Genomic DNA, 16,785 nt, shown 5'->3' with positions numbered 1-16,785 from the left:
CAGTGATAGAGTGCTTGCCTTGCATGCATGAGGCCCTGGGTTCGATTCCTCAGCACCACATAAACAGAAAAAGCCGGAAGTGGCGCTGTGGCGCAAGTGGTAGAGTGCTCGCCTTGAGCTGAAGAGCTAGGGACAGCGCCCAGGCCCAGAGTTCAGGTCCACGACCGGCAAAAAAAAAAAAAAAAAAAATGATAGAGCAGAGATGGAACAATTTGAGAGCATGCTCAGTGAGCATGCTGGTGAAGCCACCTCCAAATTCACCCTAAGAATAATCCAGTTGTCTCCCAAGTCTCAGGAACCAGACCTGGTGCTTCTCAACCTATGTCTCATTTAGTCCTCCCTGTGATTCACAGGAACTCATTCTGTTCATATTTTAGAGAAGTAGAAACTGAGGCTTGAAGTATTAATGAAAGCCCAGAATGGTATAGCCCAGGAAAAACAGAGCCAGTACCATCCCAGACCATCTGTCTCCAGAGCTTTCCTAATACTATTTTTAGGTTGAGGGTCCTGAGGAGGGCCAGGAGTGGCCCAGGGAGGCTTCTGTCCCAAGCACAAGAGTGCCCAAGGACTGGAATCCTTCCCTGGTTTTCCCAGGCCCCATACTTGGCTTACACAGAGCCCCCAGGGATTCAGCCGCAGATCTGCAAACTTCCCAACAATAAGCATCCATTAGAGCCATCGGGGATGATGTATCTTTCTGGGTAAAGCGACCCTTGTATTATGACAAGTCCTTGGCAGCCCTGCTGCGTTTCAGAGAGAATTAGAAATGCTTTTCTTCCTTAATTCTCTTCTCCTGCTGTTCCTAATCCGATCGACATTGTGGTCTGCAAGAACATGCCTTGGCCCTCTTTTGCCAGAAACTTCATTTACATGGAAAACAGCTGCTAGGTCAGGCGCTGAGAGCCCAGCAGTGGCAGGAGGCATGCTGTCCCCAGCCTGATCCTGGCACTCTGGCCTGGGAGGGTGGGAAACCCTTTGGGCTGACTCTCAGTTACTCTTAATGGGACAAGGCTCTGGGTCTGTTTGGTCCTGGATAAAGTAAGCCAGTGTCTAGCTCTGAAATCCAAGTTCTGAGATTTCCTTGGGACAAAGGGCCCCTCCCATTCAGGTGCTTGTCCTTTGTTACCCACTGTCCTGAGGGCAGCACCCTCTTCTCTTCTGGATCCATCTGGAGAAGTAATGATGTTCTGAGTTGACTGGGAACAACCAAGGAGTATTGTTAAAGGTTTTGGGTGCACCCCAGCCCTGGCTTGCTGTTAGCCCGATACCTCGGGTCCATATGCTGTCCTCTGAACATAGCAGACAGAGGTTATCAGTGGTTTGTTTCACAGGCTGGATGGGTAAGACCCAGAGAGGGTAGATTATCTATCCAGTGTCCTACAGGGATTAAGAGGTAGAATGAGATTTGAACCCAGTTTTTCTGGCCCACCCTTGCAGGGAGAGGGAAGAATAATGGAGAAAGCGGGGAGGAACAGGCAATACATGCCTGCTGCCCATCATGCCCATCTCTGCAGTTCACCCTTGATGCAGTTGCAAACGCCTGACAGTCATGCTTGTCATCCCTCCTGACTTACGTGCCTCCTATGGGCTGCTCTCAGCCACTGACTGTGCAACCCTTGGGGACCGAAGTTCTTCATAAGCAAACCTCTCTTAAAAGATGTAGGAAACCTGACTCCCAGCTTAGGAAGCTCCCCATCAGTCTTTCCCTGGGTTGGTGGACACCCAGCCTTCCTGGATTCTCTGCTTTGTCTTACACAAGCACGTCCTATAGTAAATCTTTGTGTTGAGCCTATCTTAGCTGCTACTAACATCTAACACCATCCTTACGATGTGCAGTTTTAGCCCATTTTACAAATGAGGAAACTGAAGTACAGTGAGGAGGGTCTTACCCTGGGGTTAATGACCTTCTTGCCCTACTCCCTAAACCGAGGGGTCTGATGGGAAAGTCTCCCACACAACCATGACCTACCTCTGCTCACTCCCCAGCTGCATGCAGGCCCCGAGACTGAGGCTGATGTCCTGACGGAGTGTCTGGCCCTGCAGCAGCTCCACGCATCTACACAACTGGCTTCCAGCGATGGGAAGGGCAGTCTTGCCCTGGGCTTGGAGCTGCTCCCAGGTATGCAACGGGAGGCAGGGCCAGGGCACAGGAGGGGAGGCCCTTTCTCCACTGAGTATCCCCAAAAGACAGCAGTGCTCCATGAATCCAGGCCACATGGCACAACTGTTACAAGGCACACACTCCTGGACCTTATTGCCCTTCTTTCATCCATTCTCTCCTGTCCATCTAAGTAGACACTCCTTCACACTCCTCCCCAGCTCCAGATTGTCAGTGGATAAAGCCTATACCTTCTTAGCCTAATCCCAGAGGCCTCCTGGCTTAAGTACTCATGGTGACCTCTTACCCCATTTTGGCACCCTGGAGGTAGATTTCTAGCCACCTTTTGCCCCTTTGCACTCTGACCCCTGTGCACACCTTGCCAGTTTCTTCTCTTCATATCACTAAGGGGGATCCTTGTCGCCTCCTCCAAGAAGTCTTCCTCTGGCCTCTCACTGTTTCCCATCAGAGCCTTCCACCAAACTAAGGCTTTGAGCTTCTCCAGAGCCTCTTCTAAAAGTTACCAGTACAGGGTTGTGCAGAGCCACATGCCTTGACCCAAACATGGCTGTGCCGAGTGTAAAATCCACATTCACCCTGTGGCCCATCTGCTGGGTCGCCTGCAGGGAGGAACTGCCTTTCTTCCCTTCATTCTGCTCGGAGTCCTGTTATAGTCCCCCACACAAGGAAAACAGAAGTACTGAGAGTGTGGGCCTCTTGACAACCACATCCACTCACCGTTGAGCTCTGTGGTCCAGAGATGGGGATTCCTGAGTCCCAGAACCCTGGAGGCCCAAACACCTGACCATCAAGGCCTCTTGTCCAACCCAGGAAGCCTGCATGTCCAGCAGCTGCTGGCCATGGGGCAGGCTCAGGCCACAGCAAGAATTCCTGGCCATGTGGCTTGGGAATGCAGCCCAGATAAGGACAGTGTGGCCTTTAGATTTGGCTGACAGTTTCTGTATTCTGCCCCCCAGTCCCCTGAAGAAACCACAGTCTTAGAAGAGAAAACTCTGCTTACCCTCTGGGATTTCTTGAGTTACTTCAATCATTCGAAACATTTTTCATTTTCTAATTTTATTCTTCCCCCTCAACATTGAAGTAGCAACAGATTTTAAAATAACATCAGAGCCCTTACTAATCAGCCTTAAAAAAGAATAAGTTTTCACCTTTTCTTCAAGCCCACCAAGAAAGGACACTCCAAGGTGTTATACTGCCCCCTTAGCCAGAGCTGCCTCTCACAGGACCAGAAATCTGAAATGGTTAACCAAGCTGAAAGGGACCATACAGATAAACCTAGCTAGGGATGAGGACATCTCCAGTGTTGCCTCCCAGTGATTGGTCCTGACTGCTCAGGAGAGGGGCCAACCATGATTAGCAGTGGTGGCCCAGAGCTAAGGTCCTGCAGCCACAGCATGTGGAACTTGGAAGGACTAAGGCTGGACAGAAGGACTAACCCAAATCCATCTAGAACATCAGCTGAAGATTCATCCCCAACTGAGGGCCAAGCCGTAAAGAAAAACAATCAATTGAGGTGGAGGAGTCTTTGGATATTCTAGCACCTACCAGACTTGCTACTCTGGCCTCAGTTTATCTTGGAGGGCTGTTGTGAGAACATATGCCAGAACATCCCAGCAGCTATCTTGAGCCTAATCCTGTCTGTGTTAATTTCTTACTGCTCACATAAACTTGAGAATGTATGTGGCCTTCTTGGCTAAGAGGAGGCTGCATAAGACTTAAACCATGGCCACATGCCTAAAGATGTACTCTTATTCATTCATTCATTTATTCATTTTGATGGTAATAGGGTTTGAATTCAGAGCCTTACACGCTATGAAGGGATTCTACCACTTGATTCACACTCCCAGCCCTTTTTGCTTTAATAGTTTTTCAAATAGGGCTTCATGTTTCTGCCAGGGCTGACCTGGACTGTGAAAATCCTATTTATACTTCCTATGTAACTGGAATTATAGGCACATGCCACTATACCCAGCTTTTTCTTGATAGAGGTGAAATCCCATAAACTTTTTGACTGGACTTGGCCTCAAACTTTAATCCTCCTGATCTCTACCTCCCAAGTAGGTAGGATTGTAGATGTGAGCCATCTTAGAGGCTGAGGCTTCTGTCTTAATATGGAATCTGCCTCTCACTGCTAGTGCCATTCCCATGCCACCCTAAGTGTCTTCTGCACATTTACCACCATGCTGGCCCCTGCCCTCCACTGTAGCAGATAGAGAAGGAGCAACCTGAAAACACAAGCTGGACTCCCTGGCCTGGGCCCATTAGGGCCCTCTAGAGGCAACATGGCAGATGCCTGAGGCGCAGTTGGGAACAGATGTTAGGGCCAGAGGTTAAGCATTTATGGCTGATGATTGATGATGCTGTTTTACAACCTGGAATGGTATGATTTGGGGGAGGATAGATAGGGCTGGGGCCCCCACTCCCTCAGCCCTCACAATCCATTGACTTATATCCCTATCCACTGTCTGTTCATACAAGTTTCATTGTCTCCATGTCATATACTTGGTAACCACCATGTGTCTATCCTCAGTGGGCTGTATAGCCAGAAACCTAGACCAGGGCAGCAGCAAAGGCTGCAGACAGAGCTTGGGAGGGTTAGGAAAGATGAGTCCAGGACAGATAGGCAGAGGAGGAGCTGGAGTGGAGACATCAGATTGTCAGTGTTATCAGAGGACCCTGCAAGTTTTTTCTCCTCTGCAGAGGAGAGAGACTTCAAGCCCTTTTCTAGAAGGGCCATCTTTAGCAGGCTTTGATACTGTGATGGGCAGTGAGGACATGAGAAGCATGAGGATCAGCCATGCCTATTCCAGGCCCTCCCAGCTGTCAAGCCCCAAAATTGGTTCAAGATGGCCAGGCAGGAGGTACCTAGGAGGCACTAAATGTTACAGGATGAACAGTACTGTACCAGGCTTCCTCCATAATCTTCCCCTTCCGGTATATATCTGAACTAGCCAGAAGGACATGGAGCTAGATGGATGGATGGATGGATGGATGATGGATGGATGGATAACAGTGCTGCCTTTAGGGACAGATGTCTCAGAGGTGGCCAGTGGTAAGACTAGTGAGAGACTAGAGGGCACTTGGGACTTGCCAGGGATGTGGGGGTCTCACAGTCAGCCAGCACAAAGCCTAGAATAGAACCAAGGCCCTCGCCAGTCCAGCTAGATACTAGCTTGAGCCATTCCTAGAGTGGCATTCTAGACATTCCTAGAACTAGCTTCAGACCTGAGAGACAGGCCCTTATTAGCTGTCTATTGTGTGACTTTGGCAGGTCACCTGTTGTATTAATATTAAGGTTTATGGGGCCAGGAGTAGTGGCATGCGCCTTTTGTCCCAGCTACAGGAAGATGTTTATGGGTGGGAGGATTTAGTCTGAGACCTCATTTTCCTGAAGCAGCCTCTTGAATTGTAGGCCTGGGCCAGAAGGGCCATCCTGGTATGAGATAGCCTTGGAACCTAGCCAGTGGAACAGGTAAAGTTCCTTCCTCAGCCCATCCATGAGGGAACCTGATGCGTACTCACATTGCTCCTTGTAGGGTGATAAAAATCACTGGATCTGGATCCCTGCTGACCAGAGTGACATTCAAAGGTAACAATTTTCTGAGGCATTCTCCTGTCAGAGTGTACACTGTACCGGTGTCACCCAGCGTACAGCCCAGGGACCAAGGGGTCCTCCAGTGCATCCTTCAGTACACAGATAGCAGGGAACATGATGGCAGTTCCTCTTCAGATAAACATGATGAGGGGTGGAGTACAAAACTGATCCCCATTAGTTTTAGCCCGCCTGTCTTAAGAAGATGGTTAACCCTATAAGTATGACCTGTAGGTTTAGAATCTGAGCCCTGAGCAAGGCTTGACAAATGGCCTCAATTGGGACAGTGGGGACCTTTCATGTAGTATGCAGCCTCGAAAGCTATGTATGTCAGCCCTACTCAGAGCTCTCTCAGGCCAGCTGGTATAGTCATTTTCTCCCTGGAACAGTGCACAGAAGACTCCTGGGCTCTGCTTGGACATTTCTGAGGATTACAATTCATTCTCTCCAGAAGCCCAGTGTGCTACAGCAGCATTCCTGGCTAGAAGTCAGTCAAGCCTAAGCTCCTTTCTGTCTCACCTGCAACAACATTCCTGGCTAGAAGTCACTGTCAAGTCTAAACTTCTTTCTATCTCTCTCAAGCTGCTCTTGATTCCAAAGACCCCGCTGGTTTCTAGGAATACACAGAGCAGTTACATTTCCAAAACAGCCCAGAGAGGTGTACACACACACACACACACACACACACACACACACACACACACACACACACACACACACACACACACACACACGAGGTATGACTATCTTATGTCTCTGGCAGCCATTTCCTGCCCACCACTGCCATCATAAGAGTCCTTAGCCCTGGACATGGTCCTTTAGCCATGCTGAGTAGAGCTACCACCTTTCTTGTTTGGACCCTTAAACTCCTATTAATACAACAGTATTCATTATCCTTCTTGTCATTCTCTCTTACAAGCTGTCACACATTGCTCCTGCTCATCACAGTCATCTCTCGGAGTAGGACAAAGCCCAGTGATATGTTCTTGGTTTCCTGCAGGTGTGTATCCTGGCTCCATCAACCCCCACAGTGGGCTTGCTTCAGGCATCCTGCCCCCTACGCTCGACATCCCTTCCAGGCCCCACCCACTGGATGCTACCAGTTCCCACCACCATATGTCCCCTCTGCCGACCACTGAGAGCACCAGGGATGGGTATGTACCCCAAGCCAGTCCTCCCTGAGGAACATGTGGGCACTTACTTGAGAGATGGGTAAGTGCAGGCACCTCACACACCGTGTGGTTGTTAAAATAATGAGAATACCTCACATTTACAGAGCTCTGTGCTTTCTACCAAAGCATTTTCTGCTTTCTACCAAACATTCTCCATGCATCATGTTACCAATGGCTCCCAATGACTTAGAGGCAGGAATATTGGTATTTGAGCTTTGGATACTCACCCTTTTCTCCCTCCTGAGAGTCTTGGGAGGATGCAGGGCTCACACCTGTGTACTGCTATATCCAGGCTTCCTTGAAGTCTCCCTTGGCTTCTTCTTGGCCCTCTGTGCATTTGGTAAGCAAGCTTCCAACTTCCCCTTCAGAGAGACTTGCTAGTCTTCACCCATCTCTGCTACTGTAGCTGTGGTTGTGGCTTTACCTGCCAGAGCTTCCTTGGAATCTTACAACAGAGTCTCACTGCAGAGAGGACATCTTTCCTGCATCCAGTGTAGCTCTCACTGTGACCACTTAAAGTCTAGACATAGTAAATGTGCTCATTTCTAACTCCCAACAATGCTGGAGTCTGTGTCTTCCTAGTACAGAGGAAATTCAGTCCTATCCTCCTGTCCTCCCAACAATCTTTGCTTATTACCAGCAGTGACTTGATCAAATTCTTCACCCAAGGCATGGCCCCAATACTTCCCTCTTTTTCTGCCCTTTTATGCCAAGACTGCAGCCCTGGCCTTAACCAGTCTATACCTGGGGCCAGCCTGACTTCACCACCAGCTCCTATCTGGGCCCCTGCTGCCAGTCATCCCTTCTTTCAGCATACAGTTGAGCCTTGAGAGTAAGCTGGGCCCAGTGCTGGGCCACTACTGGCTCCATCCTGAAGCTGCCATGTGTGAGGTGAGAGGGGAGGATAGGCCACAAGAGACTGGTTATACAGGGCCAGGTACTGTAGAGAGAAAGCAGAAAAGGCTGTGGAAAGTCAGAGGATGCCCTGAGAAGGCTGCCTAGTGCAGGGTGCTAAACTAGCCTGTAAGGTGAAGCAGAACTGGACAGGTAGAGGACAAGTGAGGGAAAGAGCAGCAGGGATGCAGACAGGCCTGATGAAGGCTGGTACAAAAGCCATCATGTGAATGATAGCTGTGGATAGGCTGTCAGGCCTAAACCACAGGTTGGTCCTGGGACTGTAACCAGATTTGGGAGCAGCCATGCGACCAGATTTGGAGTCAGACACAGGCTGGATTGTGGGAGGCAAGAGATTATGGAGTACAGGACAGCATCCTGACCAAGTGGTATGGGGTGATGAAAGAACATCCAAAAGGCAGTAGTGATAGCCTGGCGCAGCAGAGTTAGGAGACCCTGGTGGAGCAGAAAGGGTTGGAAAGACAGAGACAGGCCCCAAGGTGGGCAGAAAGGTGTGAACAGAGCTGGAGAAGATGGTGCTGTAAGAGCAGAGAGCAATAAAAATTATCCTCCTAATCTAATGCTGATGGCCCACACCTGTAAGCCCAGCTACTCAGGAGGCTGAGATCTGAGAATCACTGTTCAAAACTAGCCTGGGCAGGAAAAGTCCGTGCAATTCTTATCTCCAATTAATTAACAAAAAGCCAAAAATGAAGCTGTGGCTCAAATGATAGAGCAATAACCTTGAGCACAAAAGCTCAAGACAGCACCCAGGTCCTGGATTCAAGCCCTAAATATCTCATCTCTCTCTGTCTCTCTCTGTCTCTCTCTCTCACACACAGACACACACACACACACAAAGGAAGGAAAGAAGGAAGGGAAGGGGAAGGGAGAGAGAAAGCCTTCTCAGGCAGGGATCCTCATCTTCATAGGGTAGAGCACCTCATGACAGTAGTAGGGCTTCCAGGCTGGCCAGTACAGTGTCCCCACAGACCTACCTCAGGGAGCTGAGAGTGTGAGCATCCAGGGCATGCCTGGCATAGTCCAAGTCCCAGAGAATAAAGATAGCTACTATTATAATAATTTTATTACAACATTCAGATTATAAAAATAAAACTTATTTAAAGAGAAAAAAAATTACCCTCCTCTAGGAACAGATGAGAGTCAGACAAATGTGCCTGGCATTGTGTATGTCATTTGGTACAGCTCCTTGGACAGGAGCCCCTGCCCCATCCTACTCCCAGCTCAGTCCACCTGCTCACTCACCATCCAGCCCCAACATCTCCAGCCAAAGGAAAATTAGCCATACGAGCCCTTCCTGACTGTGCTCTGCACAGCCTCTAATCACCTGCCTGCCACCTGCATAAGTGCCTATCAAGAATTCCTGCAGTGAGAGGCAGAGTGATGACAAGGCAGGACACCCAGCCCACCTGCCCACCACTGCTGGGAGAGCAGGTCCAAGGCATCCTCCCCAACCAAGCACCCAGCCCCTCCGCTGCAGGAGAGAAGGGCCCTCGTGCCTGACACCAGTCTGAGGCTTGGCCTGAATGGGTTTATTTTTTCATCCACTGAGGAGAGAGGGGAGGGAAGGGCCTTCAACCTCCCCTTCCTGCCAAAGTCAACAGAGAACAGCCACTTGAGGCTCCCCAGCGGTTTGCTGGTACGTTTAAATAGCTTGACAGAATTATCTGATTCACTCAAAACTATGCTAAGAGGGCCGACTTCATGACCAAATGTATTTACCCTGGCTCAGAGAAGACGCCAAATAGGGTGGGTTTTTTTCTTCCTAGCTCTGTGCTTGGTATGAAGCCCTCTGTCTGCCAGGCCAGTGAGGTTTCACATTAATTTTTATTGATTCCAATTGAAACACAAGTATTTGATGTGGGAGTTATTTGCATGGCTCAGAAGAAGGCTCCAGGTGACCTCCTCTCTTTTCAGAGTCCAGGTGGAGCAGTGCAGCTTGGCCTGCGCGTCATGTCGGCTGCGCGTAGAGTTGTGTTCTGTTTAATTTCACTGGCTGTGAAGGTGGCAAATGCAAATTTATGGCAGGGCAGAGACGGGAAAACCCATGTGTTTCCCCCTCTGATCTGTTCTTCTTACTTCTGCATAGCAGTTCATCTCTGGGACTTGGAACTGAGCAATTCACAAACCCACTTAGTGTCATCATCTGCCATATGCCAGGCCCAAAGCTGGCCCTCCCCAGAGGAGCTGCTGGGGAGAGCTGGCTTGTTGGTCCCCAGATGGGATGGGGGCAAGTCAGACACCACACACCAGGCCTGAAGGAAGAGGGATCACTCTCTTGGCCATACCTTGACCAAGCTCCTACCAGAACTGACCATGAAGACCCCAGGTTGTTACACAGCCCTGCAGCTCATAGTACTCACACCCTGTCCCACTCAATGAGGATTTGACTCATGAACTAAAGGCCAGGAACCCAGCACAGAGGCCCCCTTCTACACTTCATGAGGGGACCAGGCATGTAAAAGACAGGGCCTTGGAGATACAGTGACCAGATATAGGGCTCAGGATGGAGGCAGTAAAGAGGGCACATCCAACTGCAGATGGGCCCCCTCCCCCGCATCTCACTCCAAGTCTCCTGTCAGTGTCATACAGTCCCGGCTTCCCTCAAAGCTGTCCCACTAACACCTCATATAGTCTTGGAGCAACTCACAGGCCTCGGGCAAGCAGGGAAGTACAGGCTACCTGGAACTTTCTATTTTAATGTGGCTGATCCAACAAATCTACAGATCCACACAAGAATATAGAGACTGAACACACACACGTACATGCGCACACACACACGCACACACACACACACACACACACACACACACACACACTCCTTCTTGCTGCACATAAATACTTCCTAGGCTACAAGCCTTCTGCCTCATCCCAGAGCCCAACTAACCTCAAAGTTGCTTTGGTCTCTGTGAGCACACCCAAGGCTGAGGTAGGAGCCTGGTCAGCAGCAGTGGCAGTCCATTTCAATGGTGCTTTGTGTGGCTGGATTAGGGTAACTGCCAAGCTCTCAGGCACAAGATCTTCCGGTGAGCACTGTCTTAGGCCTGCATCCCTTAGGCTCTATATGAAGGGAAATGTGAGCCCCTATCACACGAGGTATGCAAGTAGAGAGGAGATGGTCAAGAGTGGAGATGGAAGAAAAAAGAGGGGGCCAACTTGGACATCAGACACACCTACTAGCTCTTCCCTTCCTGTTGATGGAGTGGCTATCTGGTAGTCCAGTGGGGCTTTGTACACATTGCTTTGATTTTACCCAATATTACTCACGAGGTCAGTGCTCTGTGGCTGGGAAGAACATGGGTGACCTCTGTGAGCCTTGTTTTTTCTGATCTACAAAAGGGCATAAGAAGCCTGTCACAGGGCTTGGGCCAAGGGAGGGCAATGAATGGTGATTTAGTGCTGTGGATTCTTCTGTCAAACACCTGCTAAGGCTTTCAGTATGGGCCATTCCAAGGCTCATCCTCTAAATGGCCCAAATGGCACACAGTTAGAGTTGAGCACCCAGCAAAGCAAATGGTATTCCACCTTCAATAATGAGAGTTTTGGAGTGCCAGAAGAGTACAGCCCTTTGTAGGGAAACTAAGGCTCAGCAACTTTACAGTTGCAAGTTTGCTGGTGAGAACAGGAGTTTAAACAGTGTTCTGTAGATTCCAGAGGTTGTGTGCTTTGCTGTGGTTCCTTGCTGACTAGCAAGCCGGATGCTAAGCTCTCAATCAGCTCTCCCACCTGAACATAACTGAGCAAGGCTTTCTCTTCCGCTTGCACCATTGGGAGGAAGAGCAGGTGGTGAGAGGACCCAGCGCTGTGCCTCTCTCCCAGGCCTGCCTGCTCATGGTGGTCTGTTCTCTCCAGGTTGGGATCCAGCCTCCTCTCACCCATGGTCAGCCCATTGAAGGGGCTTGGACCACCACCACTGCCACCGTCTTCCCAGAGCCAGTCTCCCGGGGGCCAGCCCTTCCCCACACTCCCCAGCAAGCCACCCTACCCACCCTTCCAGAGCCCCCCACCCCCGCCTCTGCCAAGCCCACAAGGTAAGACCCGTCCTGACATCTCTTCGTGTACACCCCTAATTCCTTATGGAGCAGCACACAAGCCTGGGGGAGGCAGGTGGGTCCTCAGAGAATGACATCCAGACGTGGAAGCTCACACTGGAGAAGCTGGGAGACAGTGACCCACAGCACCTAGCCAGGACTTAGTTTTGAGAAAATCAGTCCAGAAGGTAAGGAAGGGCCCTTCAGTCACTGTCCACGGTGGGGAAAGGGCTTTCCCCTTGAGAGAACGGCATAGCAGGGCTTTGGCCTTGGCGGTAGGAATGCTTGGAGAACGAGAAGGTGGGTAGTACGTATAATGGATTAGAGAGAGTGGGAGAGCAAGAGCACCATCGTCCACATGGGACCCCCCAGCCCTCCTCTCCACAGACTTTGGGCCCCTTCCCTGCCCTGTACTCTATCCTCTCATGCATAACCACAATGGACCAGATAATTGGCCTGAGTACAATTGTACAGTGATTCAGTCCGCTCCCTGCCCTGCACTTTCCCTTCATGAATGCAACCTTTGCTGCACACTCTTCCAGGCTACCAAGGGAGTTTCCACTCCATCCAGAATTGCTTCCCCTATGGTGACTGCTACCGAACAACAGAGCCAGCCACAGGTGGAGACGGACTGGGAGGGGAAGCCCATGGTTTCAACCCACTGCGACCCAATGGCTACCACAGCCTTAGTGCACCTTTACCTGCCCCAGGTAAGTGCTGCCTGCTCCTGCTCTATGGGATGTGCTGCTTTAGGCAGGGTCCCACATTCTTTGGAAGCCCTATGTGGAAGATCCTCCTGTGTACAAAGACACAGAGGATTATAGGGCCCCAGTTTTCATAGAGCTGATATTTGCACCCATGACAGTAGATGGCTCTGCCCAGCCCCACACAGCTGTGTGTGTCTTCCACAGGTTTCTGAGGACTCAGGGAACACTAAAGTGGGGCTCTTAGTCTAACTATTGCCTCACTCCCAAGTGTTGCTTGAGCACCTATGGAGGCTAGCTGAGCTGTAGACCCTACGGATACAGTAAGGACTTGGACTCCCATTTACAAAGAAAAGACCAGGAAGGAGCAGTACCTAGAGCATATTTACTCCCCCGTATAGTCTGGGGTCCAAGAGCAGAAGAGGTAGAGGGCCTGTCTCCTAGTCCCTGGTGAGCTAGAGAAGCCTAGTGAGAGGAATAGGCTCTGTGTGACCATAGTGAATCAGCTCAGCCCATCAAACCAGGCGTAGGCAGAACAAGATGGCAGATGAGTGGGTGAGACCTCTTGGAGCGCCCTAAGCCAAACTCTTCCTAAATCAGCTTCGGGGCCAGGTCTAGCTAGCGGCCACTGAGGCCCAAAGGGGAAACTGCAGGCCTGCCCCAGAGGGCTCTCAGGCAACCAAGGGTAGAAGGTCAAGTACCAGGGCCACAGACAAGCACTCAGCCCTATGGGTCTCTCTGTAATGGTCCATGTGTGCATTCTTACATGTGCTTCTCATCTCTATGTGTCCTGTCTGCACAGTGGGCATGCCTGTGTGCATGTGCACATGGGCTGGATCAGGTGGTTCTGGGCAGCAGGAGGGGACCCCAGAGCGTGTGCTCTCATATCTGCACACTTGTACTCAAGTCGTGCCATCCTGATGTTCCCACACCTGTCGCTCTGCACACTGTGTCACCCACCTGCAACTACCTGTGTCCACAGACCTGTGTGTGGGCCCAGTCACTTGCGGGCTTGTTTCAGATGAGTGTGCTGTGTACCTGTAGATTGGAATACAGTGTATGAAGGTGGATATGTGCCACACATCTGCATGATAGAACTGTGTCTGGTTCACCTGTGTGGTGTGTTCCAGGTTTGTGAGCACACTGATTGGTGTGTGATCAGGTACCAGTGCTGTACCCACCCCACTGGCTCTCACTATCCTGACTTTCCCACCCCTACCCACCTGGGCAGATCTCTGTGTAGCAGCAAGGCCTGACATCAGTAACTTTGGGAGAGCTAAAGGTAACCCCATACTGGGTCAGAGAACTAGAGAAGCCCCCAACCAGAATGAGAAGCTTCTCTGGGCTTCTGCTCTCCCCAGTACCCACTGCAGCACCGCTACTGTCAGCCAGTTCCCCTATCAAGGTGAGCATAGTCCCTTAGCTGTCCCAGGCTCCCTAGAGGGTCAGGCTCAGGACTCCCTCCAGCCCCTCTCCTTACCACAGGCACCTGAGGTCTAAGAAATCCATTCTCTCCTGTCTCCCATAGGCTATGAGGCCCTGGTTGAGGCCCCATGCCCCACAGTGCTGCCGCCACAGCCAGCCGAAGATGTGTCCAGCGGCCCTGAGGACTGTAGCTTCTTCTCCAATGGAGCCTTTGACCACTGCCTGAGTCACATCCCCTCCATCTACACCGACACCTGAAGGAAGGCTCACCCGCCTGCCTGCCCAGCTCACAGACTTTGCCTCACCTACTTGCCACGGGCTCCCGCCCCCTGCACCTGGCAGGAGCAGCAAAGTGACCATCACAGGGAAACCCGGCACTGTGGGAGGGAGTGGCTTGCTGAGCTCCGAGCTGCCCACCAGGGAACATGCCCTGCGACAGTTCCTTGATAGTGTCTTCCTCTTTCTCCTCCCTATGGTTTTAACATCACAGACCTCGTGTATATAAATTGTACAGAACTTGTTTCCATTTCCCTGTCAGTTTTATATTTTTGGTTTTACCAACAAAGCATTAAAAACTGGAAATGAGACTTGGAAGTCAGGTCCTCTGGTGGGATTCAGCCTAGAAGCTGAGACCAGGAGTACACAGCAAAGAGCCAACCTTTGGGGGCTTGGGAGGCCCCATGGACGGCCTCCCCATGGAGGCCCCAGGTCGGCCCTAGGTTCCAGCATGTGGATAGGTACCTGTGTTAACTGCCTCCCACCTCCACATGTTATGACTGTTAAGAGACCCCAGGGAGGGGTATCACCACAGACAGGTGAGAGACGGAGGCTAGGAGGGGCTCCGTGACTGATGTGGTCCCACCACACCATGTCAGAGTGACATGGAACCCAAGCCATGTCCCCAGGTACCTGCAGACTGCTGCATCGAGGCCTCAGCCAGTGGAAGAGTGAGCTGAAGCTCTGCCACCCGGGCTCTGTAGACCTCTGACGCCATGGGAGTCTAGACAGGCTTTTGAACACTAATACCCAACAGCCGTAGAAGGAAGGAGCACAGGTGGGTCCCTGAAGACTGGCTGAGGCCCCGGGAGGTCTGGCCTAGTGCTGCCTCCACTCTGTCCCTCTCCAGTGTCTAGCCCAACACCCAAACCTGTGCTGGTAACCTGGATGGTGTGCGTTTTGCCTTGTCACCCTGCGGGTCATGGAAAAGTTGAAGGCAATGTCCTGCCTCCTCTCAGCTCAAGAGACACAAAGCAAACAGGTTCCATTCCTTGCATACCTCTTGTGTGTCAAGTTCTACCCTACTCCTAGAAATATCCGAGGGAGAGTCTTCCAGCTCCCCACCCCCACCCCGCTATCAGCTGAGGAGCAGCTGCCAGATTCAAATGCAGATCCACAGGCAGCTCTGTGTCCACACAGTTGGCTTAAGTAGGCAATGAGAGATGGAAAAGTCGAGTCAAACCCCTTCACAGAGGGGAAACGGGGGCTACAGAGGCCACCTAAGCAAGCAGTGACAGAACTCTCGCCACAAGCATGATCCCTCCTCCTCATCTAGGGACATTTATCTGGATCGCACCAACTGTGAGTCTAAGAACCCACTGAGAAGCCACTGTGCCCTGTCCTCTTCGCTCTCTCCCACCCCACCCCAATGTGGGGTTACATCCAGAGCATGCTTTCCTCAGCCACTGAAGGACCCCGCGTGGGAGGGAAGTACAGGCATAGCTGTGTCCCATTAAGGGCCTCACTCCCATCCAGTGATCTGTCCACCCAGCCCTCCATGATAGGGCAGGGGGGACTTGTACTGTCAGAAAGCCAGGAGCCATGCGTCCTTTGGTTTGCTGGACACGTTTAAACTCTCCTCCATCAGCTAGCTAGTCTGCGCCTCATCTGACTCCAGATGATCTTTGTCCCCATTTTACAGATGCAGAAACTGAGGAATGGTAAAGTAACTTGTCCCCATGGCATAGTCATCCATACTGCACCTTTTGCCCCTTAAAGACTGGGGCACTCTGGCGCCTACCTCTCACAGCCCTGGCCTCTGTGTGGACCCAGGCCAAGCCCCGACTGGTGCGGGGCCCCTAACTCCCAGCCAGGGTCCCTCCATCCCCATGTCTCTTCCCCCACTGATTTTATGGAACTAATTAGGCTGTGGCGAAATTCCTTTTACAGGGATGCTCAGGAATCAATACTGCATGTCATTGTAAGTACTTAATCCACTCCAGATAAGCAGAATTAAACTGTACAATGAGGACATATTTCTATTAATAATGAAAAGGGCTGAGCCTCGAGCAGAACACACAGGGAGCTGGCAGTTGGATCCCATTTAATTTCAGAGAGAGAGGGAGAGGGAGAGGGAGAGGGAGGGAAACAAAGAGACGTGGAGAGGAGGCAGACAGTGGGCTGGAGGTGATGGCAGAGCCAGACCCCTGCTCACAGAAGTCCTGGGGACTGCCAGCGTGATTCCTCTCTCACTGGGGACTGTCCCCACTCCTTTTGGCACCCTCAGGTTTCCTGGTCCTGATGTCGGCGGAGTTTGCTGTTTATCCAAGGTGAGCATGGCACGGGAGGCCCCGGGGCAGGACACAGAGGCACCTGAGCCCTTGCCCAGCCATCATCCTAGCAGCTCATTTAAAAAATGAGCTGCAGCCTTTCTTCCTTCCACCCTCTAGGGGAGGGCATGGGAGCCTGCCACCTCTATTCCCAAGAGCACAGTACTGCCCTAAGTGGCAGAGAGGTGTGGCTGTCATTGTCACACAGATGGGGGTTTGGGGGGAGGTGGGAGGGAGCTGATGTTTTTTACTGGGGAACAGGCCAGGCCTGTGAATATACA

The 16,785-nt window shown here is 51.3% G+C and overlaps 1 protein-coding gene across 4 annotated transcripts in view; it reads left to right on the top strand.

Annotated features, from left to right (window-relative positions):
* Nucleotides 1-14,508, top strand: part of Glis1 (GLIS family zinc finger 1) — a 195,417-nt gene extending 180,909 nt beyond the window's left edge. For 2 of the 4 annotated variants that reach the window (XM_042679731.1, XM_042679722.1), the window contains exons 7-11: nucleotides 1,987-2,119; nucleotides 6,712-6,865; nucleotides 11,651-11,829; nucleotides 12,372-12,539; nucleotides 14,062-14,508. In XM_042679731.1, the coding sequence (XP_042535665.1) occupies nucleotides 1,987-2,119; nucleotides 6,712-6,865; nucleotides 11,651-11,829; nucleotides 12,372-12,539; nucleotides 14,062-14,216 (789 nt within the window). In that variant the 3' untranslated portion in view covers nucleotides 14,217-14,508. Of the gene's footprint in view, nucleotides 1-1,986; nucleotides 2,120-6,711; nucleotides 6,866-11,650; nucleotides 11,830-12,371; nucleotides 12,540-14,061 lie in introns of those variants that run through there. The other 2 variants (XM_042679740.1, XM_042679748.1) reach the window with 2 other exon arrangements.
* The last annotated feature ends 2,277 nt before the right edge of the window (nucleotides 14,509-16,785 follow it).

Source organism: Dipodomys spectabilis, unplaced genomic scaffold (assembly GCF_019054845.1).
Source record: "Dipodomys spectabilis isolate Male_0828 unplaced genomic scaffold, ASM1905484v1 ptg000002l, whole genome shotgun sequence".
Taxonomy (NCBI): Eukaryota; Metazoa; Chordata; class Mammalia; order Rodentia; family Heteromyidae; genus Dipodomys; species Dipodomys spectabilis.
Note: the sequence above shows the minus strand (reverse complement) of the source record. Positions and strands in the feature narration are given on the sequence as shown.